General features: G+C 55.4%; 1 protein-coding gene across 1 annotated transcript; it reads left to right on the top strand.

Moving 5' to 3' along the window:
• The first annotated feature begins 341 nt into the window (after nucleotides 1–341).
• Nucleotides 342–26,849, top strand: FCGBP (Fc gamma binding protein). Its single transcript, XM_063319117.1, has 21 exons — nucleotides 342–387; nucleotides 1,089–1,136; nucleotides 4,241–5,461; nucleotides 5,581–5,915; nucleotides 6,190–6,760; nucleotides 7,328–7,929; nucleotides 8,356–8,923; nucleotides 9,645–10,231; nucleotides 10,723–11,290; nucleotides 12,617–12,816; nucleotides 13,407–13,548; nucleotides 14,180–14,511; nucleotides 15,014–15,587; nucleotides 16,275–16,873; nucleotides 17,132–17,696; nucleotides 19,030–19,631; nucleotides 20,213–20,726; nucleotides 22,652–22,851; nucleotides 23,824–24,198; nucleotides 24,686–24,970; nucleotides 26,687–26,849. The coding sequence occupies exons 1-21, from the start codon at nucleotides 357–359 to the stop codon at nucleotides 26,687–26,689; spliced, it is 8,922 nt and encodes a 2,973-aa protein (XP_063175187.1). The 5' UTR covers nucleotides 342–356; the 3' UTR covers nucleotides 26,690–26,849.
• Nucleotides 26,850–26,950: the final 101 nt, after the last annotated feature.

The raw sequence follows: 26,950 nt of genomic DNA, 5'->3' as shown, positions 1-26,950 counted from the left end.
ATTCCTTCTCCCGGGGGAGTTGGGGGTTCTGCGAGGAGATTCTCCGGAAAACCCAGATAAAGCCCCATCGGGTTATAAAAAGGGAGGTTTTTGGGGACCGAGACTTTAGGGCTTTTTTTATTTTTATTTTTATTTTTTTTTCCACCCACCCTCACGTTTCCATGGGCTTTGGGGGGAGCAAAGCCAGACGCTGAGGCTGAAAGAAACACACCCCCCCCCGGTAAGCGGTGGGGGTCTGGGGGGGGGGGTCTTACTTTGCGTTTCTCCCCTCCCCCCGCTTTTTCCCCCCCCCCTCCCCCCCCCCCCAATTCTTTCGGGCACGTGTGGCCCCATCTGAGCCAAAACAGGTGTCTGAGATGCCTCCAACCCCCGGAGCGGGAGCCCCAGGTGGGTTAAATTGACCCAAAAACTATAAAAAAGGGGCTTTTTTTTTTTTTTTTTCTTTTTCCCCCACCCCCTTTGAGTCAGGTGGGTTTTTTGGGGTTTTTTTTTTTGTGGTTCCTGGGTCATAAACCCTCGTTGGGGGTCAACCGTTTGGGTGTCAGACCCGACAGGCGTTGAGTGACAAGCGAGGGACCAGCAGCTCTGAGAACACCCGGGGTGGGGGTTGTGGTGGTGGGGGGGGGTCGTCCCCGGTATTTGACCCCTTTTTCACCTGAATTTGGATAATTTTGGGGTTTTTTTTTTTCACCCTCGGGAGGGTTTCGACGGCAGTAAGGGCGGGGAGGGTGGAGCCTTCGAGGTGGCATCTGGAGGGGGTTTGAGGGATCGTTGGGTTGGAGGCGGTGGCGAGGGGACAATTGGGGTGTCATGGAGGGGGGGGGGGGCGTTTTGGGGGGGGGGGGGCGTCAAGCGAAACTCAATCCCAACCCAAAACCGGTGGCGAGAGAGGTTTCCGTTGGGTAGAAAAAAGGCTTTTTAGGTTCATTTTGGGGTCAAGAAAAGGGGACGCTGGAGACACCTGGGGCCCCCTCTGGGCTCCTGCTCGTCCTGGCGTGGCTTTTTCCCCCTCCCCCCCTTCCCCCCCCCCCGCCAAAAAAAAAAAAAAAAGTGTATTTTCATATTTTTTGGCTTTTTTTCCACCCCAGCGATGGGCAGGACGTGGCGGTTCCCAGCCTGGTTGGCTCTTTTCTGTGGTGAGTGACACCCCAACCCCATCCCCCCCCCCAAAAAAAACCAAAAAACCCACTTGATTTCCCAAATATCGGCATTATTTTCGGGCTTTTTCCTGCGGGTTTCCGCACCAAAAGTCCTTATTCCCTGTTTGTTTGGGTTTGGGGGTTTGTTTTGGTGTTTTGTTTGGTTTTTTTTTCCCCTAAAAACTTCCCTCGTCCCCTATTTTTTCCCCCGCGCAAAAATATTTTATTACCTCTTTGCCCTCCCCCCCCCCAAAATAAATCTCTCATCCCCCGATTCGCTTATTTTCATCCAAAAAATCCTTATTACCTGCTTTTTTTTTTTTTTCAAAGAAAAAAAAGCACTTCTTCCCTGTTTATTTGCGGTATTTTTGGGTTTTTTTGGGGGGGTGTGTGTGCAAAAAAATCATTCTTTTTACCCGTTTGGCGTATTTTTTTCCCCCTGGGGGGGGAAGCGCCTTTTTAAACTGGGGCTTTGTTTTAGAGGAGGAAAAAAAAAACAAACAAAACAAACCCCTTTTTGCCTCTCCTTTTTGAGGGAAAAAATCCCTTTTATTGGTTTTTATTTTAAGGAGAAAAAAAAAAAAAGATGCTGTATTTACCTGGTTTGGGGTTCCCCCCCCCCGTAAAAAAAGGTCTTGATTTCTTTTTCACCAAAAAGTCGTCGTTACCTTCTTTTTTTTAATCTGGGGGGGGGGGGGGGGGAAATTAAAAAAAAATCCATTATCACAATTTCCTTGCAGGAAAAAGCCCTTATCGCCTTCTTTTTAGGGAAAAAAAAAACCCCCCAAAATTCCTATTTTTTCACAACCCCCCCGCTCTTTTTCAGCCAAAAAAACCCCCAAACAAACCCTTATGAGCTACTTTTCTTTCCGAAAAAAAAAACCTTTTTTTTTTTTTTCCTTTCGGGGAAAAAAAAGAGCCTTTATCACCCCTTTTTATTTCCCGCCAAACCTCATTAGTCCCCGTTTTCCCCCAAAGTGCCCCGATTTTTTTTAAAGGAAAATTAAAAAAAAAACCAACCAAACAAAACAAAATAAAAACCCCCCACCCTTCCTGGTTTTACCAAAAAAAAAAAAAAAAAAGCCCTTTTTACCCGTTTTTTTTTTTTCTTTTTCTTAAAAAAAAAAAAAACCTTATCACCTGTTTTTTGGTGGTGGTTTTGCGTGTTTTGGGGGTTTGGGGGGGTTTTTTTGGTTTGTTTTTTTTTTTTTTTAGCAAACAGCCCTTATCTCCCCGCTTTGTTTGTTTTTTTGTTTTTTTTATTTGGGTTTTTTTTTTATTATTATTATTATTTGGGTTTTTTGATTTGTTCGTTTTCCAGCAGAAGCCCTAATTTCCCGGTTTATTTTTATTTTTTTTTTTCTCCCCACCCCCCCAAAAAAAAGCCGTCTTTCCCTTTTTGGTGGTCATTTGGCTTCACAAAATGCCGTTATTCCCTGGTTTGGGGGAATATTTATTATTATTATTATTGTTGTTGTTATTATTGTTATTTTTATTATTATTATTATTATTTATTATTTTGTTATCGTTTTTGTTATTAACATTATTAAAGAGCCCGTTTTACCTCTTCAGTTTGTGGGGTTTTTTTACCTTAGTAAGACCAAAAAAAAAAAAACCAAAAAACTCTTTTTACCTTGTTTTGGGGTTGGTTTTTGTTTGTTGTTGTTGTTTTTTTTTCCAGGAAAAAAAAAAAAAAGCCCTTAGTCCCTCCTATTTTTTTTTTTTAATCGCCTTAAAAAGTCCCAGTTTCTGGGGTTTGGTTTGTGGCATTTGGGGTTTTTTTTTTCCCCGCCCTCCCCCCGGAAAAACAAATCCCAAATCTCTTTAATTCCTGTTTTATTGGAAAAAAAAAACAAAAAAAACACCCTTATTACCTGTATATTTTAAGGAAAGAAAAAAACACCTTAATTTAATTTTTTTTAAGGAAACAGTCACAAACCCGTGTTTGGTTTTTCTTTAATTAAAAAAAAAAAAAAATATTTTTTTTTTTAAAAATCCTTATTACCTTTTTTTTTTTTAATTGGTTTTATTTGGTTGTTTTTTTAAAGAAAGCCCTTCACCGCCTAGGAATTTTTCATCGAAAAGCACCTAAAACCTGTTTCGCGTTCACCGAAAACCTCTTAATACCCATTTTCCCGTCGGGGAAAAAAAGCCCGAATCCCCCATATTTTTTTCCAGCGAAAGACCCTTATTTTTCTTTCCCTCAGCAAAACAAGCCCTTAACGCTGATTTATTTTATTTTTTTTTAAGACTTTTTACTGCAAGTTTCTGCAGGGGAAAAAAAAAATATTTATTTCCAATGGATTTTTTTTTTTTTCCGGGACTTTTTACTGCAATTTCTGCAGCCAAAAAAAAAAAACCAAACCCTTTTCCTCCCTTTTTTTTTATCCCCTCAGAACTTTCTGCAGGTTTCTCCTGCCAAATGCCCTTATTCCTGATTTTTTTTTATTTTTTTTTTTGCTTTCTGGGCTTTTTTCATTACGATTTCTGCAATAAAACCCATTTATGATGTTCTTTGAGAAAAAAAGGGGGGGGGGGAACCACAACGAAAAAAAAGCCCAAATCGCAGTTTTTATTGCAGTTCCTGCAGCAAAAAGCTTTTATTCCCCATTTTTATTTTTCGAGACTTTCTTATGTTTCGGCAAGAAAACAACCCAAAACCCACCCTTATCCCCTAATTTCTCATTTTTTCACGACCTTCCGTTGCAATTTCCGCTGCAAAACGTCCTTCCTCGGTTTTTTCGGAACTTTCTACCCTGCATTTCTGCAGGGGGAGGAGGTGTGGGGGGGGAAAAAAATTGATATTTTTTATTTTTATTTTTTTCAGAACGTTCTATGTCAGTTTTCTTCCCCAAAACCCGAATTCCTTGCGTTGTTTTGGGTTGGTGTTTTCCCCCCCACCCCAGAACTTCATATTGCAAGTTTCTGGCCCCCTCCAAAAAAAAAAAAACCCAACGGTTTTATGTCTTGATTTGGGCTGGGTTTTTTTTGGCAGAAATTTCGACTGTAATTGTCAAAAAAAAAAAAAAAAAAAAAAAAAACCAAACCAAAAAAAAAAAAAAAACCACAAAAAACCCCCTCTTTTTCCCTGCTTTTTCCAGGTCTTTCCACCGCGACTTTCCGTGGCAAGGAATTCTTCACCGTCTTCCTGCAGAACGACAATGGAGCCACCTACGCTGACATCCAGCTCCTCTTCACGGCTTACGCCAACGCCACCAAGGTGACGGTGACGATGAGCGGTGACCCCTTCACCCAAGGCTTCACCCTTGGGAAAGACGAGACCGTTTCCCTCCGCGTCCCGGGCAACGCGGAGCTCGTGGGCACCCAGGTTTTCAATAAGGCCGTCTTGATTGAGGCCACCGAGGAGATCTCCGTCGTCTCCGTCAACTACAAGAGTTACACCATGGGGGCCACCACCGTTTTGCCCGTCGAGAAGTTGGGCAACGAATATTACGTGGTGACGCCGGAGGATAAGAAGACGGAAGGCTTGAAGGAGTTCGTTGTGACAGCCGGCAAGACTTCGACCACCGTTTCCATCAAAGTCAAGGGCAAGTTTTATTACAGAGGGAAGAATTATTCCCCGGGGTCCGTTCTCCGCATCTTCTTGAACCCCTACCACAGCTTCCAGCTGCAAAGCACCGACGATTTATCCGGCACCAAGATCAAGGCGGACAACCCCGTCGCCGTCCTCAGCGGACACACCTGCACCAAGGTCCGCATGGGCTGTGACTACGTCGTTGAGCAGCTTCTGCCCGTCGCTGCCTGGGGCAAAACCTACGTCGTCCCCCCCAACCCCTTGCAGACGGAAAGCGACTTCACCTACATCGTGGCGGCCGAGAAAGCCCCCATCACCTACAAGAGGGGCGATTCCTCTATCACCGAGCACGTCGAGGCCGGGGAAGTCCACAAGGTCGAGATTAGGCCAAATTCGCCTCTTTACGTGACTTCTCCGGCTGCGATTCAGGTGGTTTTCTTCTTCACCGGTGCACCCGGCTCGGTTAAGCAAGACCCCTTCCTACTCAACATCCCACCCGTCTCCGCCTACTGCACGTCCTACCGGGTCACCGGCCTGCATGGTTACGTGAACCACATGGTCCTCGTTGCCCGTAACGCGGACGCCAACGCCACCACCCTCAACCGGAAGACAGAGAAGACCATGGCCTGGCAAGCGATTCCCGGCACAGACTTCTCCTGGGCCGCCGTCACTATGAGCAACCCGGAAGAAATCCAGAGCGCCGAGCACGACAGGGCACCCTTTGGGCTCCTCATCTTTGGCTTCTCCAGTTACTTTGGTTACGGTTTCGCTGGTCTTTGTGCCACAAGTAAGTAGGGTCAAGGCATGGTTGCGTCTTGCCAACGGCCGGGTCTTCTCCATGGCTGGTTTCACCTTTCGTTGCCTTCCATGGGTTGAGTTTTTATTTTTTCCCCCCTTTTTCTGCAGCTTCTTCTCTGCCTTCCTGCGGAGATCTGTCTTGCAAGGAGAAATGCGAGGTGGTGGACGGGCAACCGACGTGCATCGAAGACACTGTCTTGACCTGCTGGGCCACCGGCGATCCCCACTACCAAACCTTTGATGGGAAAGCCTTCGATTTCATGGGCACGTGCAGCTACACCTTGACCAAAACCTGCGATCCGGATCCCACCCTGCCTGTCTTCAGCGTCGAGACCAAAAACGAAGACAGGGGCAACCCAGAAGTCTCCTATGTTGGTGCCGTGACCGTCCGCGTCTATGACATTACCATTGTGGTGGCCAGGTCTGAGAACGGGATTGTGAGGGTAAGCAAGAAAAATAATTATCAAATCCAAAGCAATATTGCAGTATTTCATTAAATAATGTGTTTAATTATGATCTTAAGGGTCTTTTCGAACTTAAATGATTCTATGATTAGCCGTGCATGAGTTGGTGACGCTGCTACACGGTCATCTCTTGTAAGAAGACACCTCAAAGCTCAAAAAAGTCTATTTTTTTGCCTCATGTTTGATGTCGTTTGGTTGTTTTTCATGGTTGGGTTTTTTTGGTGTGGTTTTTTTTTTTTTTTCCCTCCTCCAGGTGAACAACCATCGCTCCCGCCTCCCCATCTCCCTCGCCCAAGGGAAACTCCGCCTGCGGCAGAAGGGCAAGTCCGTGCTGATTCAAACCGACTTCAAGCTGAAGGTCCTCTACGACTGGGATGACCACGTGGTGGTGAAACTCCCCGGTACGCTCTCCGGCAAAGTGTGCGGGATGTGCGGCAATGGCAACGGCGACCCCCAGGACGATTCCCTCATGCCCGAGGGCAACCTGGCGCAGGGCGCCGTGGAGCTGGGCCTGAGCTGGAAGGTGGCCGACGAGAGCCGTCGTTGCTGGGACAGCTGCAGCGGGGACTGCGGACGCTGCCGAAGGGACGAGGGGATGAAGTACAAGGGGGAGGAGTCGTGCGGGTTGATTACCCGACACCCGGGGCCCTTCGAGCGCTGTCACGCCACCATCAACCCCGACGTCTACCTGAAAAACTGCGTCTACGACCTCTGCGTGAACGATGGGCTCCACGTCATGCTGTGCCAAGCCCTCAAAGCCTACGCAGATGACTGCCAGGAGGAGGGAATCGCCGTCTCTGACTGGAGGACGCTGGCAAATTGTCGTGAGTAACTCCTGCTTGGCAGAAAATCCTCCCCCCTGGGTGGGCAGGGGGCTGCGACCTCCATTAAGGCGGGCGTCATTAAGGGGCAACGGGATGGAAACGAGCGGGGAAAACGGGCACAAAAGAGAAGTTGCATCAATGGGGATGTTTCTTGATCTCCCGAGTGAGGTGGGGCCCGCGTCGCTTTGAATCGGGGCGCACAAAGCTGGGTCTGAAAGCTCTGTGGGTCCCACGCACGGGGTGGAAAAAGGTATTGCAGAAAGGCCCAAAAGTCCAGGAAGTCCACGGAAATTCCAGAAAAATCTATGTAGGAGATCGGGAAAGTCCATGCAGAAAGTCTGTGTAGCAACTCCAGAAAGTCCAAGTCCCCACCGTGACCGAGGTGTCCCGTCCCCGTCTGTCCCCACCGTGACCGAGGTGTCCCGTCCCCGTCTGTCCCCACCGTGACCGAGGTGTCCCGTCCCCATCTGTCCCCACTGTGACCGAGGTGTCCCGTCCCCATCTGTCCCCACCGTGACCACGGTGTCCCATCCCCATCATGACCGCGGTGTCCCCTCCCTTCGACAGCTCTCTCCTGCCCGAAGAACAGCAATTACACCGTGTGTGGCACCGCCTGCCCCACCACCTGCAACACCCCCGCGGTGCCCGCTGACTGCCCTACCTCGGCCTGCGTGGAGACCTGCGCGTGCCAGGAGAGCTTCGTCTTCGACGCCAACGAGTGCATCCCCCAGGCTGAGTGCGGCTGCGTCTTCGAGGGCCGCCTCCACGGCCTCCGGGAGGAGTTTTGGGGTGACAGCACCTGCACCAAACGCTGCGTCTGCGATGAGGAATCCCGGCGGGCCGTATGTCGACGGGCAAGCTGCCGGGCTGAAGAAGAGTGCCGGGTGGAGGAAGGCATCCAGGATTGCTATCCCAAGAGCTATGGGACCTGCGCAGCCGTCGGTGCCACCCACTACGAGAGCTTTGACGGCAGGAGGTTCATCTTCCAGGGCACATGCATCTACCAGATGGCGGGGTTGTGCGAGAAGAGCCGAGGTCTGGTGGACTTCCAGGTGCTGGTGCAGAATGGCCACCAGGATGAGAGACCTCTGTCCTCCATCGCTCTTGTGATGGTCAAAGTCTATGGCAAAAACATTGTGATCAGCCAGAAACACCCCGGCAAAATCACGGTGAGTTTTAGCACACGTTTCTTTATCAAATCTCCATGTTCTTCACTTTCTCCTCCTCACCCCAACCTCCTTGTCCCATTTCTTCTCCTCCACCCTCATTCCTCTATTTTATTTTTTTTCCTGTATTGGGCAATTCTGAATATTCTTCTCCGACCACGCCGCTGAGATCCAGAGCTACCAGGTCTATTTGCCCCGCATGAATCAATTAAGATGAGCTTTAATTGCCTAAATATAAGGATCTCCACCTGAAGAGGGAGCTCGGCCACGGAGCCTCAGGCACGGCTCACCTCAAAGCTGGTGGCCATCTGTATTTGGGGGATGTCCTGGTTTGACGTAGAACCTCGACTGCATGTGGCGTGAAAACAGGATTTGCTGTTACTGCTGGCTACACAATTATTATTTAATTATTTTTGCTTTTGTCCCCAGATCAACGGCCAGTTGGTCAACCTGCCGTACCACCACAGAGACAGGAAGATCTCCGTCTACAGAGGCGGGCAGGAAGCGGTGGTGGAGACGGACTTTGGCCTCACTGTCACCTACGACTGGCAAAGCCAAGTCACCGTGTCCGTGCCCAGCACTTACGCAAACACCCTGTGCGGCCTCTGCGGGAACTACGACGGGAACGCGGGCGATGAGATGATGATGAAGAACGGCCGAGTGACATCAAACCCAGACGCCTTTGGGCACAGCTGGAAGGTGACCGACATCGTGGGTTGCGCGGAGCAGTCGCAGGTGGAATGCCCCGCCATGACAGCAGCTCTGCGGCACCAGGAGCTCTCCGAGATGGGTTGCGGCATCATCCGACAAGCGGACGGACCCTTTGGAGCTTGCCACGCTCATGTGGACGCCAGCAAATACTTCCAAAACTGCGTGCATGATTATTGCCTCTTCCCGGACCAGGAAGATGTGATGTGTCCCATCATCTCCCGCTACGCCGCTGCCTGCCAGGCTGCCGGCGTGACCATCGGGAGATGGAGGACGGACGATTTCTGCAGTAAGTTGGGTTGACTGGAGGAAGGGGGCGGGGTTTTTTTGCTTCCTTGAGGGGTCACGAGCATCCAAGGGAACCCCAAGCCTGGGCCAAACCCACGTGGGGACAAAGCAGAGGTGGGAATCATCTCGCTCGGTGGTGCTTTATCTCCACCCAAAGTCTAGGTTGGTCTCATCATCTGTTTTACGGCCGATGCCACGGGGGAAAAAAAACCCTTCCAGGGAACAAGACGTCTCATCTGGCTGCGACGGGGCGAATCATTTAGCCCCAATAAGCACCAATTTCTCTGCGTTGGCTAAAACGAGAGCGAGGGCTAATTGCCTGGATCACTTAGAGGGCGAAACGCATGAGAATCACCAAAAAATAGTGAAATTAGGGGAGAGGGACCCGCCCTGGAAGGTGACTGGGGACCCAATGCGGGAGCAATCCTGTTGCTCGAGGGAACATCCTCGTTTCCTCCAGGACAATGGGGAAAACGAGGTGATTTTTAGGGGCCTAAAACCTCCACCTCAAAAGGGTTGAAATGACCTTCATGGACGCCTTGTCCCCCGTCATGTCCACGGTGAGCGAGAGATGAGGCTTAGCCAGGAAGTAATTGGGTAAAAATAATCTACATCCGGTGAACCTCGTCAGCGGGCAGAAAGGCGTCCCTAATGATGGGGAAAATTGCAGGATCCGGCCTCTAATTTCCTCGCTCCTGACGAATCTCCCGGTCTCGTGGCAGGTATTTCGTGTCCCGCCAACAGCCACTACGAGATCTGCTCCTGGGGCTGCAGCCAGGCCTGCAGCAGCATCTACGCCCCGGGGAAATGCTCGGAGCGGTGCAGGGAGGGCTGCGTCTGCAACAACGGCTTCGCGCTCAGCGGCGACGAGTGCGTCCCCATGTCCCAGTGCGGATGCCTCCACCAGGACTTCTACTACAAGGCGGAGGAGACCTTCTTGCCCAGCAAGCAGGAGAAGTGTCAGTGCCAGGCCGGCGGCACTGTGGACTGCCAAGAAGTTTCTTGCCCTGGAGACAGCGAAGGCAAAGTCATCGACGGCGTCTTCCAATGCTCATCCGCCGCCCTGGGGACTTGCGTGGCCACCGGTGACCGCAACTATATCTCCTTCGATGGGATGGCTTTCAACTTCTCGGGCACCTGCTCTTACGCCCTCGCCGAGACCTGCAGCGGCGACGACGTCAAACCGTTTGCTGTGAAAATCGAGAAGGAAGCCCGGCAGAAGAGGAAGGTCTCCGGCATCCAAGAATTGTCTGTCGAAGTCTACGGCCTCACGTTGACCTTGACGCGAGGCAAGAGAGGAGGTGTCATGGTAAGGCGGTATTTTGTGGTCCACCTCTTTCTGGGCACAAACCCGCTGGTGACAAAGTCCACGGGCTCACGTTGACTTTGCCACGAGGCAAGAGGGACGCGGTCGCGATAGGCCCATGTTTTGGGGTCCACCTCTTTTAGGGCGCAAACGCTGGCGTCAAAGCCTACGGGCTGATGCTGACCTTGACGCAAGGGGAGAGGGGAGCCCGTAAGGCCAAGTTTTGTTGTCCACCACTTCTTGGGTGTGAACGTGGGAGCCCCAGAATCGTTTTGCCTTGACGGAGGGGAGACCTCACCCCTATCACCAAGGCAAAGCTGTGCTCGTCCCCACATCCCCTTCCAGTTTCAACGTGGGAGCCACAAATTCATTAAAAAGTTGGTTGGAAGGTGGTTTCCCACGATGTTTTGGGTTTTTTTTTGTTCCTACCTCCAGAGCCGCCTCCTTGTAGTGTCCTTGAGGCTCACTGGAGGATCTCTCTCTCCCCATCCCAGGTGGACTCCATATCCCACCACCTCCCGGCCATCCTGAGTGAGGGACGGGTCCAGGTGCACCAACACGGGATGGGTGTCGTGCTTCAGACTGACTTCGGCCTCGTCATACGCTATGACCTCCTTCACCACGTGACGGTCACAGTCCCGCAGAGCTACCAGGGCCACCTTTGTGGGCTCTGTGGCAACTACAATGGGCAACGCAACGATGATTTCCTCCTCCCCGGTGGCCAAAAGGCCCCCAACATGGTGGTCTTTGGCTCTGCCTGGAAAACGTCTGAAGTGTCTTGCAGTGATGACTGCTCCAGGGACATCTGCCCCGTCTGCACAGAGGAGAAGGCGGTGGTCCTCCAGAAACCCAACTATTGTGGCATCCTCATGGTCCCAGAGGGCCCCTTTGGCTCCTGCCACCACCTCATTGACCCGACCTTGTATTTCCAAGCCTGCCTCCATGACCTTTGCCTCGCTGAAGGGGACACCCATGTCCTCTGCCAGAGCATCCAGAGCTACGCCACTGCTTGCCAAGATGCCGGTGTCATCATCGAGGCTTGGAGAAGACCTTCCTTCTGCCGTAAGTGGGGGGTCGCGGGGTGGGAAAGATCCTCCGTGGCTGGGAAGTCGCATCCCGTTGGGATTAGTTGAAGGATTTACGATTTATTTCTAAGGGATGCTGGGGCTGGGTGTCGGTGCTGACCCCTCTCGATGGCGTGGGGTGGCAAATGGTGCCTGTTGGGTTGGGAGCCAACGGGGTGGACAACAGTGGCATGAAAATGATGGCACCTGGGTAAAGCCCAGCGCAAGGGGGTGAATTTTCATTGGCGTTGAGGATAAATGCGGAAAGTCAACACAGGCGTCACCTGGGTGCGTTGTCACCCCTGTTTTGGGCAAGCAGGAGAAGCCAACGCAAGTGCCAACCGGGTCCATTTTTACTGGTACGGGGTGCAAACACGAAAAGCCGACGCGAGTGCCAACGGGGTGAACTTCCATTGGGCCCGGGGGAGGATGGGAAAAGCTGACACTAAGAAAAATTCACCTGGTTGGTGCTTGCGTTGGCTTTTCTCGCCTGTCGCCAACACCACGCGCCACCGGGTTGTGTTGTCGTCAGCTTTCGGGCTCCGCCATCTCCCTGGGGTGCAACGCTGGGCTGGCACCGCTCGCTCGCCCGCCGTTCCATCTTCATAGAACGGTCAGAGTTGGAAGGGACCTTGAAGACCATCTAGTTCCGCCCCCCCTTGCCCTGGGCAGGGACACCTCCCGCCAGCCCAGGTTGCTCCAAGCCCCGTCCAACCTGGCCTTGAACCCCTCCAGGGATGGGGCAGCCACAGCTTCTCTGGGCAACCTGGGCCAGGGGCTCACCACAGAATTTCTTCCTCGCGTCTCGTCTAAATCCTCCCCTCTTCCAGTTTAAAACCGTTTCCCCTCGACGTATCGCTCCATTCCCTGATCCGGAGTCCCTCCCCGTCTCTGCCGGAGCCCCTTGAGGGACTGGAAGGGGCTCCAAGGTCTCCCCGGAGCCTTCTCTTCTCCAGGCTGAACCCCCCCTAGCTGTCTCAGCCTGTCCCCACGGCAGAGGGTCGCCAGCCCTCCCAGCATCTCCGTGGCCTCCTCTGGCCCCGCTCCAACACGTCCACGTCCTTCTGATGTCCCCAGAGCTGGAGGCGGCGCCGCAGGGGGTGGGGTGGGGGTCTCCCCATAGCGGAGCAGAGGGGCCAAATCCCCTCCCTCACCCCGCTGGGGACGCAGCCCGAGTTGCCGGTGGCTTCCTGGGCTCTTGTTGAGCTTCTCATCCCCCAACAATCCCCGAGTCCACCTCCCGCGGGCTGCTCCCCGACCATTCTCCGCCCGGCCTGGAATTGCCCTTTGGATAATCTCGGGATTATCACCCTTCTCCTTCCAGCCCTCCGCTGCCCGGCCAACAGCAGCTACTCCCTCTGCACCAACCTCTGCGTCAAGAGCTGCGCGGAGCTCGTAGATGCCTCCAAATGCCCCAAAACCTGCGTCGAAGGCTGCGATTGCGATAAAGGGTTCATCTTTGATGGGAACGCCTGCGTCCCCGAGGACAGATGTGGTTGCTTTGCGAACGGGGAAAGTTACAAGGTAGGAATCTCTTGAGTTTGGGGTGGTTTGGTTTTTTGGTTTTGTTTTTTTTTTTTAACATTTTCCTCCTGCCTGCGTTGCAGCGTGTCGCTCCAAAGGCGACCTGCGCGTGGCCCAAAGCACTTTGCAGGGGCGGGGGGGAAAAAATAAAAAAATTTCTAAATTTCTCATCTGCCAAGTGATATTTTTTTTTTTTTTTTTGTGGTTTCGGATGAAGAGAATTGGGGCGTTTCCGTCTCTCGTATCGCTCGGCATAAAGGTGCTGGCACAGACGTGGATGCCCGGAGAGTAAACAAAGCTTTCTCCGGCTGAACGCGCTGAGTAATAACATATTTTTCCCATCAGAAAAAGGTGGAAGAGGGCAAAGCGACGGGGGTGGGGGTTTTTATTTTTGCCTTTTTGTTGGTTTTTTTTGGTCAGCAAAAGCCATAAATTCCTCAAGCAATTTCGCAAAGCTGCTTATTCTCTCCAGCAGACCTCAATGTGTGGGGTGGTTTTTTTTGTTTTGTTTTTTTTTCCCCCCCCTCCCACCTCTTCTACGTATTTTTCCACGTTTATGTGGAAAACCTTTGCGACCTCTCCCCCTGCAGCCCCGCGAGTCGGTCCTGAAGGAGAACTGCCGGCGGCGTTGCACGTGCGTCCCCGGCGAGGGCTTGACTTGCAGCAGCCACAGCTGCACCGACGACGAAACCTGCGAAATCCGGGATGGGGTCTTGGGCTGCGTCAATCGAAGTAAGGAAAAAAACAAAATGAGGTTGCTTGAGCGAGGAAAAAAAAAAAAAACCACAAAACCAAAAGAAACCCACCCAAAAACAGAGGGATCTTGGAGCCAGAGCAGCTCCTGTTTAATTTAGAGGTGGCGGGATGAGGTGCGAACCCCCTGGCAAGGAGAGACGGAGCCCCGCGCGTCCCGTCTCCAACCCTAAGAGGGTCAGGGATGAGGTGGGGAGGATTTTTGGAAGGAGCGAATGGCTTCAGAAAAGCCCCCCCTCGCCTTTGCGTCCTCCCCGATGGTCTCTTTTAACCACGGCGGCACCTTTTCAAAGGACGGGGGCGATCTTGGGTAACGACGAGCCCAACCTCGACGCTTTTCCAAGCGACGGTGGGGGGAGGAAAAAGACAATTGAAACGGGGAAAATATTGGGGTTTGGCGACGGATTTGTTGTGCTCTGATGGACATCGCGGAGCTGCCGGTCTCCTGCCAAAGCCCAAGGGGGAGCAGAGAGCGCTTGGTGGGACCTCAGCGCTGGTGAAGACGCTTGGTTTGCATGGTGACGTGGGATGTGCCCCTCAGCAGGACGTTTCCCATGGTTTCTCCCATGGTTTCTCCCATGGTTTCTCCCATGGTTTCTCCTCCTTCCAGACCCCTGCAAAGCCCTTCAGTGCCGGCCCAAGGAGAGGTGCAAGTTGAAGGATGGCCAAGCCAAGTGCGTCCCGTCCCTGGTTGCCACCTGCTGGGGTTGGGGGGACCCCCACTACCACACCTTCGATGGGCTCGATTTTGACTTCCAAGGCACCTGCACCTACACCATGGCCGAATCCTGCGGGAATGACGCCAAACTGGTGCCCTTCAAGGTGGAGGGCAAGAACGACATCCGGGGCGGGGTGAAATCCGTCTCCTACGTCAGCTTGGCCAACATCAAGGTCTACGGCCAACATATCTCCATCCACCGACGGGAACTAGGCAAAGTCAGGGTGAGTTGTCCCAAAATGGAAAGAAAATTGGCCTTTCCCCACCTCCTTTTTTCACCCATCTCCTCTGTCACGTTTGACACCTCTTCCTGCTCCACCAGGGCCACCGGTATTTTTGGCTCAATCAATCAAACCGGAAGGTGGAGTTTTGAAATGCCAGGATATACTGGGAACACGCCACCTTGCGTGGGGCAACCCAAGGTTGTTTTCTGCCCCTCGGGGGGAAGCCCAAACCACCAAAGAGGGGCTACAATTGGTAACTCCAAGAAACCTCAAAGCGGGGCGGGGATGGGGGACACAACCCCACGGGAGGTTTGCGGTGGCAGCCGGCGCGCATGAGGGGGGGGTGAGGCAAAAGCAAAGTGACGTCACGAAACCGGAGGACTTTTTTTTTTTTTGGGTGTCGGTATGTCGTAGCGTTGTCCCAGCCGCTATTGCGCACCGCGTACTGCGCCTACCTGGGTGCGCGCGCGTCCTCCTGACATCTGGTCCTCCCCACCCGCAGGTCAACGGGGTGGTGACGCTGCTCCCGGTGAGCCTGGAGGACGGCAAGGTGCGGGTCTTCCAGAGCGGGCTCAGCGCCGTGTTGGAGACGGATTTTGGGCTGCGGGTGACGTACGACTGGACCTGGCATCTGCTCATCGACCTCCCCAGCAGCTACTACAAACACACCTGCGGCCTCTGCGGCAACTTCAACCTCAAGCCCGAGGACGACATCCCCCAGAGCGGCAACGACCTCGCCGCCGTGGTGGCCTGGGCCGAAAGCTGGAAAGTCCCCGAAGACGACGATCCCTTTTGCTGGGATTATTGCGAAGGCAACTGCCCGGTGTGCGAGGAGGAGAAAAAGGAGCTGTACGGGGGCAACCAGTACTGCGGTCTCATCAAAAAAACCTTCCAGGGGCCTTTCAAGGCTTGCCACGACGTTGTCAAGCCCCAGGATTTCTACCGCAACTGCCTCTATGACGTTTGCATTAACAACGGGGCGAAGAAAATCCTCTGCCAGGTGCTGGAGTCGTACGCCTCTACCTGCAAGAGGGAGGGAGCCATCGTGCACGACTGGAGGACGCCGTCGGGCTGCCGTAAGCAACGGGTTTCCCCCTCGGTCTGCGTGGCGGGGCGGTTTTCGCAAAGAAGGTGGGGGGGGATATCTATGCATGGGGATGATGGGTGAGAAGCGCTCGGTGTTTATTTGCAGGGGGGGCAATATCCAGCTCCGGGGCGTTGCCTGCAAAATAATAAGGGAATTTGCAGGGAGTAGGGTCCAATCCCGGGGACGTTGTGCGCAAAAGCGCTCGGTGCGCTCGGAGGGTGCAATATCCCATCCCCCGGCCGTTGCATGCCACGCGCTCGACGCGTTCACACCCTGCAAGGTCCGCCCTCGGGACGCTGCGTGCCCAAGCCCTTGATTCACAAACAGGGGGCAAGACCCATCCCGAGATGTTGCACGCAACGCCCTCAGCGCGTTCGCGGGGTGCAAGAGGCAGCCTCGGGACGTCGCGCGCAAAGCTCGCAGTGCCTTCGCGCGGCGCGAGGTTCGTCCCAGGGCGTTGCGTGCAACGCGAGCTCGGTGCCTTCACGGGGTTCAAATCCCATCCCCGGGACGTTGCGCGCCAGACGCTCAACGCATTCACGCAATGCGAGATCCGTCCCCGGGACGTTGCACGCGAACCGCTCGCCGCGTGAACTCTCTGCAATACCCACGTGACGCCGCTGCGTCCTCCCCCTTCTTCTAACTGCCCCGTTTCCTCCCCCCTTACTCCCCACAGCGTTACCCTGCCCCGAAAACAGCCACTACGAAGCCTGTGGCAACGCCTGCCCGGCCACATGCACCGACAAGGATGCGCCCACCACTTGCACCCAGCCCTGCGTGGAGACCTGCGCCTGCAACGAGGGCTACGTCCTCAGCGGTGGCCAGTGCGTGGCGGTGGCCAGCTGCGGCTGCACCCACAACGGTCGCCACTACCGCCCCGGCGAGGAGTTTTGGGCCGATGAGACCTGCCAATCTCAGTGCAGGTGTGACCCGGATCTGGGCATGGTGGTATGCAAGGAAGGCGGTTGCAAGCTGGGCGAGACGTGCGCCATGGTGAAGGGGGTGCGGCGGTGCGTGGCCAAGAGCCGCTCCATCTGCGTGGCCACCGGCGACCCCCATTACACCACCTTCGACGGGCGCCGCTATGATTTCATGGGCACCTGCATCTACCAGTTGGCTGCCCTCTGCTCTGACGACCCCACCCTTGTCCCCTTCAATGTCACCGTGGAGAACAACAACCGGGGCAGCCGCGTGGTCTCCTACACCAAGGAGGTCACCTTGAACGTCTACAACATGACCCTCAGCCTCAGCCAGGCGCACCCCCAGAAGCTCAAGGTAGGGGGTGAATGAGGTGCCGGTTGAGTTGCAAGGGCATCGCCTGGCATCTGGGTGGGCTTCAAGGTCGTCGCGTGGCACTTGGTTGGGTTGGAAGGTCATCGCATGGCGTCCTGCTGGGTTGAAAACGCATTGCGTGGCGTCTGGGTGGGTTGCAAGGTCGTATGGCATACGGTCGAGTTGCGAGCTTGTTGCGCGGCGCCTTGGAGGGCTTTGCAGCCGTCGCGTGGCGTCATGCACCCCACTGTGTCCTTCCAGGTCAACGGCATCTTGGTGGATCTGCCCTTCGACCACGGCGACAAGGTCCGCGTCTTTCTCAAGGGCGTCCACGGCTTCATCAAGACCGACTTTGAGGTCATCGTCACCTTCGACTGGTACAGCTACGCCAGGGTCATCCTCCCCAACACCTACTCGGGGGCCGTCTGCGGCCTCTGCGGCAACGCTGATGGCGACCCCCAGGACGACTTCGCCTTGCCCGACGGGCAGCAGGTTGCCGACGCAATCCAATTTGCCGACTCCTGGAAGGTGGCCGACGTCCCCGGTTGCGGGGCCGGTTGCACCGAGGGTTGCAAAGTTTGCACCGAAGCGGAGAAACGCGCCTACCGGGGCGACAAACACTGCGGGCTCCTGGTGAAGAAGCGAGGACCCTTCGCCGCCTGCCACAGCGCCATCGACCCGGCCCCCTACTTCGACGATTGCCTCTTTGATACCTGCCTCTACGAGGGGCACCAGGAAACCGTCTGCCGCTCCCTGAGTGCCTACGTCACCGCCTGCCAGAGCGAGGGCATCCGCATCAAGCCCTGGCGCACCATCGCCTTCTGCAGTACGTGGGGCCGGGACATCTCCCGGGGGTTGCGCATAAGCAGGTGGTGGGGGTTTTGCCTGCCCAAGGGCTTTTTCGTTGGCACAAAGGGCTTCGGTCCCACGCGCGAAGGTTTTCTGGGTCGTACAAAGGGTTTGGGGCTCACACGCACGGAGATCTCTTTTTTTTTTTTTTTTTTTTTTTTTTTTTTTTTTTTTCTCATTTGAACCAAGGTTTTGGGGGCTTGCACGCAAGAAGGTGGTTGAGCTCGCACGCACGGAGGCGGCCTTGTTTGGGCGGAGGATTTGGGGCTCACGCACATGAGTTCTTTGGGGCTCGTATCCACGAAGAGTAGTTTGCGTGGAGGATGTGGGGCTCGTATCCACGAAGAGTAGTTTGGGCGGAGGATTTGGGGCTCGTATCCACGAAGAGCGGTTTGGGCGGAGGATTTGGGGCTCGTATCCACGAAGAGCGGTTTGCGCAGAGGATTTGGGGCTCGTATCCACGAAGAGCGGTTTGCGCGGAGGATTTGGGGCTCGTATCCACGAAGAGCGGTTTGCGTGGAGGATTTGGGGCTCGCGCGCATGAGTTCTTTGGGGCTCGTATCCATGAAGAGCGGTTTGCGTGGAGGATTTGGGGCTCGTATCCACGAAGAGCGGTTTGCGTGGAGGATTTGGGGCACGCGTGCGTGAGTTCTTTGGGGCTCGTATCCACGAAGAGCGGTTTGCGCGGAGGATTTGGGGCTCGTATCCACGAAGAGCGGTTTGCGTGGAGGATTTGGGGCTCGCGCGCATGAGTTCTTTGGGGCTCGTATCCATGAAGAGCGGTTTGCGTGGAGGATTTGGGGCTCGTATCCACGAAGAGCGGTTTGCGTGGAGGATTTGGGGCACGCGTGCGTGAGTTCTTTGGGGCTTGTATCCACAAAGAGTGGTTTGGGTGGAGGATTTGGGGCTCGTATCCATGAAGAGTGGTTTGCGCGAAGGATTTGGGGCTCGTGCGCATGAGTTATTTGGGGCTCGTATCCATGAAGAGTGGTTTGCGCGGAGGATGTGGGGCTTGTATGTGTGAAGAGTGGTTTGCACGGAGGATTTGGGGCTTGCGCGCATGAGTTCTTTGGGGCTTGTATCCACGAAGAGTGGTTTGCGCGGAGGATTTGGGGCTCACGCGCGTGAGTTCTTTGGGGCTCGTATCCACGAAGAGCGGTTCGCGTGGAGGATTTGGGGCTCGCACGCACGAAGGCGCTCTGGTTTGCACGGTTCAGGACTTCCACGCACAAAGGATTTTGGGGTCCTGCCGACAAAACCCCTGATTGGTGTTTTTTTTTTTTTGTGTTTGTTTTTCTCCAACTTCCCAGGTCTCATCTGCCCCCCAAACCAGCACTACGAGCTCTGCGGCCCGACCTGCCCGGCCACGTGCCGGGGCCAAGAAGCAGCGGAGGAATGCGAAGAAGCCAAGTTTTGCGCCGAAGGCTGCTTCTGCGACCAGGGCTTCTTGCTGAGCGGCGACCGCTGCGTCCCCTTGTCCCAGTGCGGCTGCTGGCACCAGGAGCGTTACTACCAGGCGGGCGAGGAGTTTTTCGCCTGCCCGCGTTGCAGCGAGCGTTGCGTTTGCAAAGGGGACGGGGCGGTGGAGTGCCAGCCGGCGGGTTGCGAGGCGGCCGAGGTGTGTGAAGTGCAGGACGGGGTGCGGGGCTGTTACCCCCGGGACTGCGGGCGCTGCCAGGTGCTGGGGGCGGTTTCCTACAGCACCTTCGACGGGCACCCGTTGCGTTTCGCCGGCACCTGCACCTACACGTTGGCGGCGGTCGAGGATGCCGGCCCCGAGGACCCGCTGGTGCCCTTCGTGGTGGAGGTGGAGAAGGAGAACAACCAGGAGGCACCGGCCATCCGCCGGCTGCTGGTGACGGTGCACGGCGTCACCCTCGGCATGGCCAGGGGCGCCCAGTGGGAGGTGACGGTGAGTGGGGCTGTTCTGGGAGGGGGCCAAAAGGGCTTCGGGGCGTGAAGCCCGGTGGGCAAATGCCATCTTAGGGGGGGCGCAGCAAGGGGTACGAAGCTCGCTCTGGGGTGCAAACCTGGCTTTGGGGGGCAGAGGAGGAGAGGTAAATCTGGTGTGGGGTGCAAACCCCTTTCTGGGGTGCGCGGCAGGCGGTGCGAGCCCCGCTTTGGGGGGCAAATCTGACATCGGGGGCCACAGCAGAAGGTGCGAGCCCTGTTTTTGGGGTGCGAATCTTGACTTCGGGGCGCACAGGAGGAGGCGCAACCCCAGTTTTGGGGGGCAAAGCCCTTTCTGGGGTGCGCGGCAGGCGGTGCGAGCCCCGCTTTGGGGGGCAAATCTGCTGTCGGGGCGCACAACCCTGCTTTGGGGTGCCAACTGGGCTTCGAGGCGCACAGGGGAAGGTGCAAACCCATCTTTGGGGTGCAAACCTGCCTTTGGGGTGCACAGCAGGACATGCAACCCCTGTTTTGGGGTGCGAACGTGACTTTGGGGCGCACCCATGCCCCGTCACCCCACTCTTTTTTTTTTTTCCCCCGCAGGTGGACGGCGAGCAGCACCTCCTGCCGCTGACGCTGGCCGAGGGGGCCGTGACGGTGACCCAGGAAGGCGCCCACCGGGTGGTGCAGGTGCAAGGTGGCCCCAAACTCCTCTACGACGGCCAGAACTACGCGGTGCTCACCCTCCCCAGCACCTACCACGGCCGCACCAAGGGCCTCTGCGGTGACTTCAACGGCGACGCCAGCAACGACCTCACCACCCCGCAAGAATTGGGGGACGCCTGGGGCACCCTGACCCCCACCTGCACCCATGGTTCTCCACCACCCGCTTGCTCCTCGGACACCCCGGGGCCCTGCGGGGTGTTGGCGGAGGCGACGGGCCCCTTCGCCGGGTGTCATGGGGTGGTGGCACCCCAGGAGTACGTGGCCGGCTGCCTGCAGGAGCAGTGCGGCCAAGAGGACGCCGCGGCCTTGTGTCGCAGCTTGCAGGCCTACGCCGCCGCGTGCCAGGCTGCCGGCGGGGAGCTGCAGGAGTGGCGGGCGGCTGCCAAGTGCCGTGAGTCACCTGCCAATCGGGGCATTGCGTGCGGCGGGTCGGCGTTTCCGCGAGGGATGAAGCGGTTGCATGCGGCGGGTCGGCGTTTCCGCGAGGGACGGAGTGATTGCATGCGGCGGGTCGGCATTTCCGCGAGGGATGCGGCGGTTGCAGGCAGCGGGTTGGCGTTTCCATGAGAGACAGCGGTTGCGTGCGATGGGTTGGCGTTTCCACGAGGGATGGGGCGGTTGCGTGCGGCGGGTTGGCGTTTCCACGAGGGATGGGGCGGTTGCGTGCGGCAGGTTGGCGTTTCCGTGAGGGATGAAGTGGTTGCATGTGACGGGTTGGCGTTTCCATGAGGCACAGAGTGGTTGCGTGCAACGAGTTGGTGTTTCTGCAAGGGATGAAGCGGTTGTATGTGACGGGTTGGTGTTCCCGTGAGAGACGGAGCGGTTGCATGCGGCGGGTTGGCATTTCTGCGAGGGATGGGGCGGTTGCAGGCAGCAGGTTGGCGTTTCCATGAGAGACGGAGCAGTTGCATGCAGCATGTTGGCGTCTCTGCAAGGGATGCAGCGGTTGCATGTGACGGGTCGGCATTTCTGCAAGGGATGCAGCGGTTGCATGGAGCGGGGTTGGCATTTCCACAGGGGACAGAGCGGTTGCACATGGTGGGTCGGTGTTTCTGCGAGGGATGGGGCGGTTGCATGCGACGGGTCGGCGTTTCCATGAGAGACGGAGCGGTTGCGAGTGATGGGTTGGCGTTTCTGCAAGGGATGAAGTGGTTACGTGTGGCAGGTCGGCGTTTCCGCGAGGGATGAAGTGGTTGCATGCGACGGGTTGGCGTTTCTGCAAGGAATGAAGCGGTTGCATGTGTTGGGTTGGCGTTTCCACGAGGGATGGAGCGGTTGCATGCGACGGGTCGGCGTTTCCACGAGGGATGGGGCGGTTGCATGCGACGGGTCGGTGTTTCCGCGAGGGATGCAGCGGTTGCATGGAGCGGGGTTGGCATTTCCGCAAGGGACAGAGCGGTTGCACGTGGTGGGTCGGCGTTTCCACGAGGGATGGGGCGGTTGCATGCGACGGGTCGGTGTTTCCGCGAGGGATGCAGCGGTTGCATGCAACGGGTCGGTGTTTCTGCAAGGGACGGAGTGATTGCATGCGACGGGTTGGCATTTCTGCGAGGAATGCGGTGGTTGCAAGCGGTGGGTCGGCGTTTCCGCAAGGGATGCGGCGGTTGCATGCGGCGGGTTGACGATTCCGCAAGGGATGAAGCGGTCACATGGCGTTTCCCCAAGGGAAAATCCGTGGTCGCACGCGGCGGGGTCGAGTTTCTGCAAGGGGAGAACGGTCGCAGGCGGCGGGGTTGCGTTTCCCGAGGCCGCGGTGGCCACGTGCAGCAGCTCTTTGATTTTTTTTTTTTTAATTTTTTTTTTTTTTTTTTTTTTTTTCCAAAGCCCGCAGGAAAGCAAAGCGGTCGCGCGCTTTATTTCCTCTGGGAATTGGGGGGAAAACACGTGGAACGCAGAGATTTTTCCAATTCCTGAGGCGGTGCAAACTTTTTTTTCCGGGGCGGGGGGGGGGAAAGGCGGTTGGATGCAGAATTTGGGGTGGATTCGCAGGGTTTTTTTTTTTTTTTTTCACCAGGGAAAAGCAAAATTCCTGGGGGTGGAGGATGGGAATTTTTTTTTTTTTTTTTTTTTTTTTTTTTGCCCCGGGGGAAGCCCTGCGTGTGCCGCATCCGCCTTTGGCGCAATATTTACTCTTGCGACCGCTTCTGCGACGCGCGGCGGGGTGGTTCGTTTCGGGGTGTTTTTTTTTTGTTTGTTTGTTTTTTGGTTCTTTTTTTTTTCCTCGGAAAAAAAGAAAATCAAGAGTAAACGAATAAAGTTCCTTCTGGTGTTTTTGATTTATTTTTTTTTAATTGGGTTTTTTTCTTGGCCCCCCAGCCCTCTCCTGCCCTCCCAACAGCCGCTACGAGCTCTGCACCCGCAGCTGCGACTACGCTTGCGCCGGCCTCTCCGCCGGCGCCCGCTGCACCGACAAGTGCTTCGAGGGCTGCCGCTGCGACGAGGGCTTCCTCTTCAACGGGGCCGAGTGCGTCCCCGCCGGCTCCTGCGGCTGCCTGCACCGCGGCCGCTACTTCGAGGTGGGAACCGCCGGGGAGGCGGGGACCCTCCTGAGGGGAGTGTTGCACCCCTGAGTGTCCCGTGGGTGCTTCCACCCTTGGAAGGGGAGGTTGCACCCTTGGAAGGGGGATATTGCACCCCTGCGTGTCCCATGGGTGCTTGCACCCTTGGAAAGGGGGTGTTGCACCCCGGCATGTCCCATGGATGCACCCATGGAAGGGGAGGTTGCACCCTTGGAAGGGGGATATTGCACCCCTGCGTGTCCCATGGGTTCTTCCACCCTTGGAAAGGGAACGTTGCACCCTTGGAAGGGGGGTGTTGCACCCCTGCATGTCCCATGGGTGCACCCTTGGAAAGGGGATATTGCACCCTTGCATGTCCCATGGGTGCTTGCACCCTTGGAAGGGGGATGTTGCACCCCTGAGTGTCCCATGGGTGCTTGCACCCTTGGAAGGGGAGGTTGCACCCTTGGAAGGGGGATATTGCACCCCTGCGTGTCCCATGGGTGCTTCCACCCTTGGAAGGGGAATGTTGCACCCTTGGAAAGGGGGTGTTGCACCCCTGCATGTCCCATGGATGCACCCATGGAAGGGGAGGTTGCACCCTTGGAAGGGGGATATTGCACCCTTGCGTATCCCATGGGTGCTTCCACCCTTGGAAAGGGAACGTTGCACCCTTGGAAGGGGGGTGTTGCACCCCTGCGTGTCCCATGGGTGCTTGCACCCTTGGAAGGGGAACGTTGCACCCTTGGAGGGGGACGTTGCACCCTTGGAAGGGCCACGTTGTGCCCTTGCACGTCCCAAGGCGGATGCCGGTTGCCTGCGGCGTTTCTTCCCCTCCGGCGCCTCCCCCAGGGGGAAAACCGATTGCGCCCAGCACTTCCCCCACCCGCCCCCCAACTTTTGGCATCTTTTTAAGGGCGGGGGGCGGGGTGGGGGTGGGATGGGACCTGTCGCGCGCAGCCTTTTGAATTGCCTCATCCCGTCCCGCAGATCGCCGAGACCGTCCTCTCCCCCGACTGCAGCCAGAGCTGCACGTGCCGGGCGGCCGGCGGCATGCATTGCCTCCCGGCCGCTTGCCCCTTCGGCCAAGCCTGCGGCCTCAAAGACGGAGTCCGGGGTTGCGTGGACCAACCGGGACGTTGCACCTTGGCCCCCGCCGCTCGCTTCGTCTCCTTCGATGGGGCCACCGGCGCCACCACGGCCGCCGGGATCTACGTGGTGGTTGCCCTCTGCGACCACCTTCGGCCCGCCTGGTTCCGGCTCTTGGCTGACGTTGGGGAGAACCAGGACCGGCCAACCGTGGTGGCCCTTCATCTCTTCAGCCCCAAGGCCTTCCTCACCATCAAGAGGGACAAGAAGGTCTGGGTAGGTTGTCCCCACCCCGCTGCCACCCCCAAAAAAAAAAAAAATCCCCCCCGCCCTTCACTGTTACCAAAATCCCTGGCTTTTCCACCAAAATCCATCGGGGTCATGCAAGGGAAGCACCGACGCGGGCCGGCCTTCGTCCCACCGCCGCCGTGAGATGGCCACGCGTTGGCCCCGCCCTTTGTTTTGACCTAAACTGCTCTTTTCCCCCCCGTTTTCATCCAAGAGAAGCGCGTCACCCAAAACGGGGTGATTTCGCTCCCCCTCTCCATCCCACGTACCCCCCCCCCCCCCCCCCCCGCCCAGGGCGCTTCACGCCATACCTAAAATGGAGGGATTTCACCCCGTTTTGGGTTCCACCGCTGCGCAGAAGGTTGGTGGGGGAGAAGTGACCCGTTTCTTGGCTTTTTCACCCCGATTTTTGGAACGGATTTCACTGGCGCCTTGCAGCAGACCCACGGTGTGTCCCTATTGGTGTCTTCTCCAGGTCAACGGGGTCCCGGACACCCTCCCCGTGGAGGTCTCCAACGCGTTGACCATCAAGGAGAGCCGGGGCACCATCTGGATCACCCAGGAACCCGAATTTGTCATCGGCCTCAGCCCTGCCGGGGAGGTGACGGTGATGGTGGCCCGGGACCTGAGCCAGCAAGTCTGCGGGATGTGCGGCAACTACAACGGCAACGCGGGCGACGACCTCCGGGGGCCCGACGGGAAACTGGTGGGGGACGTGGTGGCGGCGGCCAAAGCCTGGAGGGCGCCCGACTTCACCCACGTGAGTGTCCCCAGGAGGTGACGACACGGGTCTCGGTTTGGGGGATATTTCTCATCTTTTCGTGTCCTACCTCGGTCTTCGTTGTGTCCCCGGTGGTGGCTTTGGTGCCACCACCGTGAAGAATTCATCCCATCCCCTCATAATCACCAAAATTGCTTCCCCCCGCCCCGTTTTAATCCGAGGAGAACGGTGTCCTTCATCCCACCGCCCTCCAAGGGATCTTCATCCAGCGGCCCGGCCCTTCAGATTAACCAAAAACTGCCTTTTTTCCAACGGTTTCACGCAAGGGGAAGCCCCCGCGGGCGCTGCCCTTCGTCCGCCCCATCCTCATGGGACGTCCACCTGTTGGCCCGTCTCTTCGTTTTAACCAAAAATTGCCTTTTCCCCACCGATTTCATCCAAGAGAGAAGCAGCACCGTCGTCGTCGTCGTCATCAAGAGATGGCCGTGCCTTGCCCCATCTTTCCGTTTTGACCCAAATCCCCCCTTTTTTTTTTCCCCCCTGACTCGTTTCACGCGAGGAAGAGCGCCCACGTGTGGTGTCCTTCGTCCCACCACCATCCGTGAGATCATCTTCCATCAGCCCGTGCCTTCAGATTAACCAAAATTACCTTTTTTTGCCGCCGATTTAATGGAAGGGAAGGTGCCGCCTTCATCCCGCTCGCACCAAGAGCTCTTCGTCTGTTGTCCCCGTTCCTTAAACTTAACCAAAATCACCGTTTCCCCCCCCCCCCGCCCCCCCCGATTTCACACAAGAGGAGCCCTCACAGGCGCTGTCCTTCGTATTAACCAAAATAGTCCTTTTTTCCCCTCAAACCGGGTCCAAAATCGCCTGCGAGGAACCCCGATGGGTTCATTGGTGGGCCCCGTCATCACGTCCGGAGAAAGAGGGGGAGGGAGCCCAAAAAAGGGGAAAACCCCAAAAAAAGGGGAGGGGGGACGGACTCAAAAACGGGGGGAAAAACCCCAAAAAAGGAAGGGGGAAAACACCCCAAGAATTGGGGGTTTAACCCTTTTTTTTCTCTCTTTTTTTCTCTCATTTTTTTCTCTCGTTTTTTTCTCTCGTTTTTTTCTCTCGTTTTTTTCTCTCGTTTTTTTCCTCTCGTTTTTTTCTCTCGTTTTTTTCTCTCGTTTTTTTCTCTCGTTTTTTTCTCTCGTTTTTTTCTCTCGTTTTTTTTCTCTCGTTTTTTTTCTCGTTTTTTTTCTCTCGTTTTTTTCTCTCGTGTTTTTCTCTCGTGTTTTTTTCTCTCGTGTTTTTTTCTCTCGTGTTTTTTCTCTCGTGTTTTTCTCTCGTGTTTTTCTCTCGTGTTTTTCTCTCGTGTTTTTCTCTCTCGTGTTTCTCTCTCGTTTTTTTCTCTCTCGTTTTTTTCTCTCTCGTTTTTTTCTCTCTCGTTTTTTTTCCCTCGTGTTTCTCTCTCGTTTGTTTCTCTCTCGTTTGTTTCTCTCTCGTTTGTTTCTCTCTCGTTTGTTTCTCTCTCGTTTGTTTCTCTCTCGTTTGTTTCTCTCTCGTTTGTTTCTCTCTCGTTTGTTTCTCTCTCGTTTTTTTTCCCTCGTTTTTTTCTCTCGTTTTTTTCCTCGTTTTTTTCTCCGCTCTTTTTTTTCCCTCTTTTTTTCTTCTCCGCTCTTTTTTTTTCTTTTTTTTTTCTCCGCTCTTTTTTTTTTTTTTCTCCGCTCTTTTTTTTTTATTTTCTCCGCTCTTTTTTTTTTTTCCCCCCAGTGATGCCGAAAAACCGCCTTTTAGACGCCTGCAGACGGGACGGCCGCGCCTCATCGCTGAGGTCATCGGGGCCAAAACATCCCCACCCCACCCCCCCAAAAAAAAAAGGGATTTTTTTTTTTTTTTCCCCACCTCTCACCTAAATTTGAGGTTCCTCCCCCACCCCCCCAAAAAAAAAAATAAAAAAAAAAATGGGAGAAGGTGCCGCTGGCTTCGATTTTGCAAATAAAAGAGAGCGTGGGAAAAAGTGGTTATGGGGCACGT

The sequence above is a fragment of the Chroicocephalus ridibundus genome, chromosome 30 (assembly GCF_963924245.1).
Source record: "Chroicocephalus ridibundus chromosome 30, bChrRid1.1, whole genome shotgun sequence".
In the NCBI taxonomy this organism is placed as follows: Eukaryota; Metazoa; Chordata; class Aves; order Charadriiformes; family Laridae; genus Chroicocephalus; species Chroicocephalus ridibundus.
Note: the sequence above shows the minus strand (reverse complement) of the source record. Positions and strands in the feature narration are given on the sequence as shown.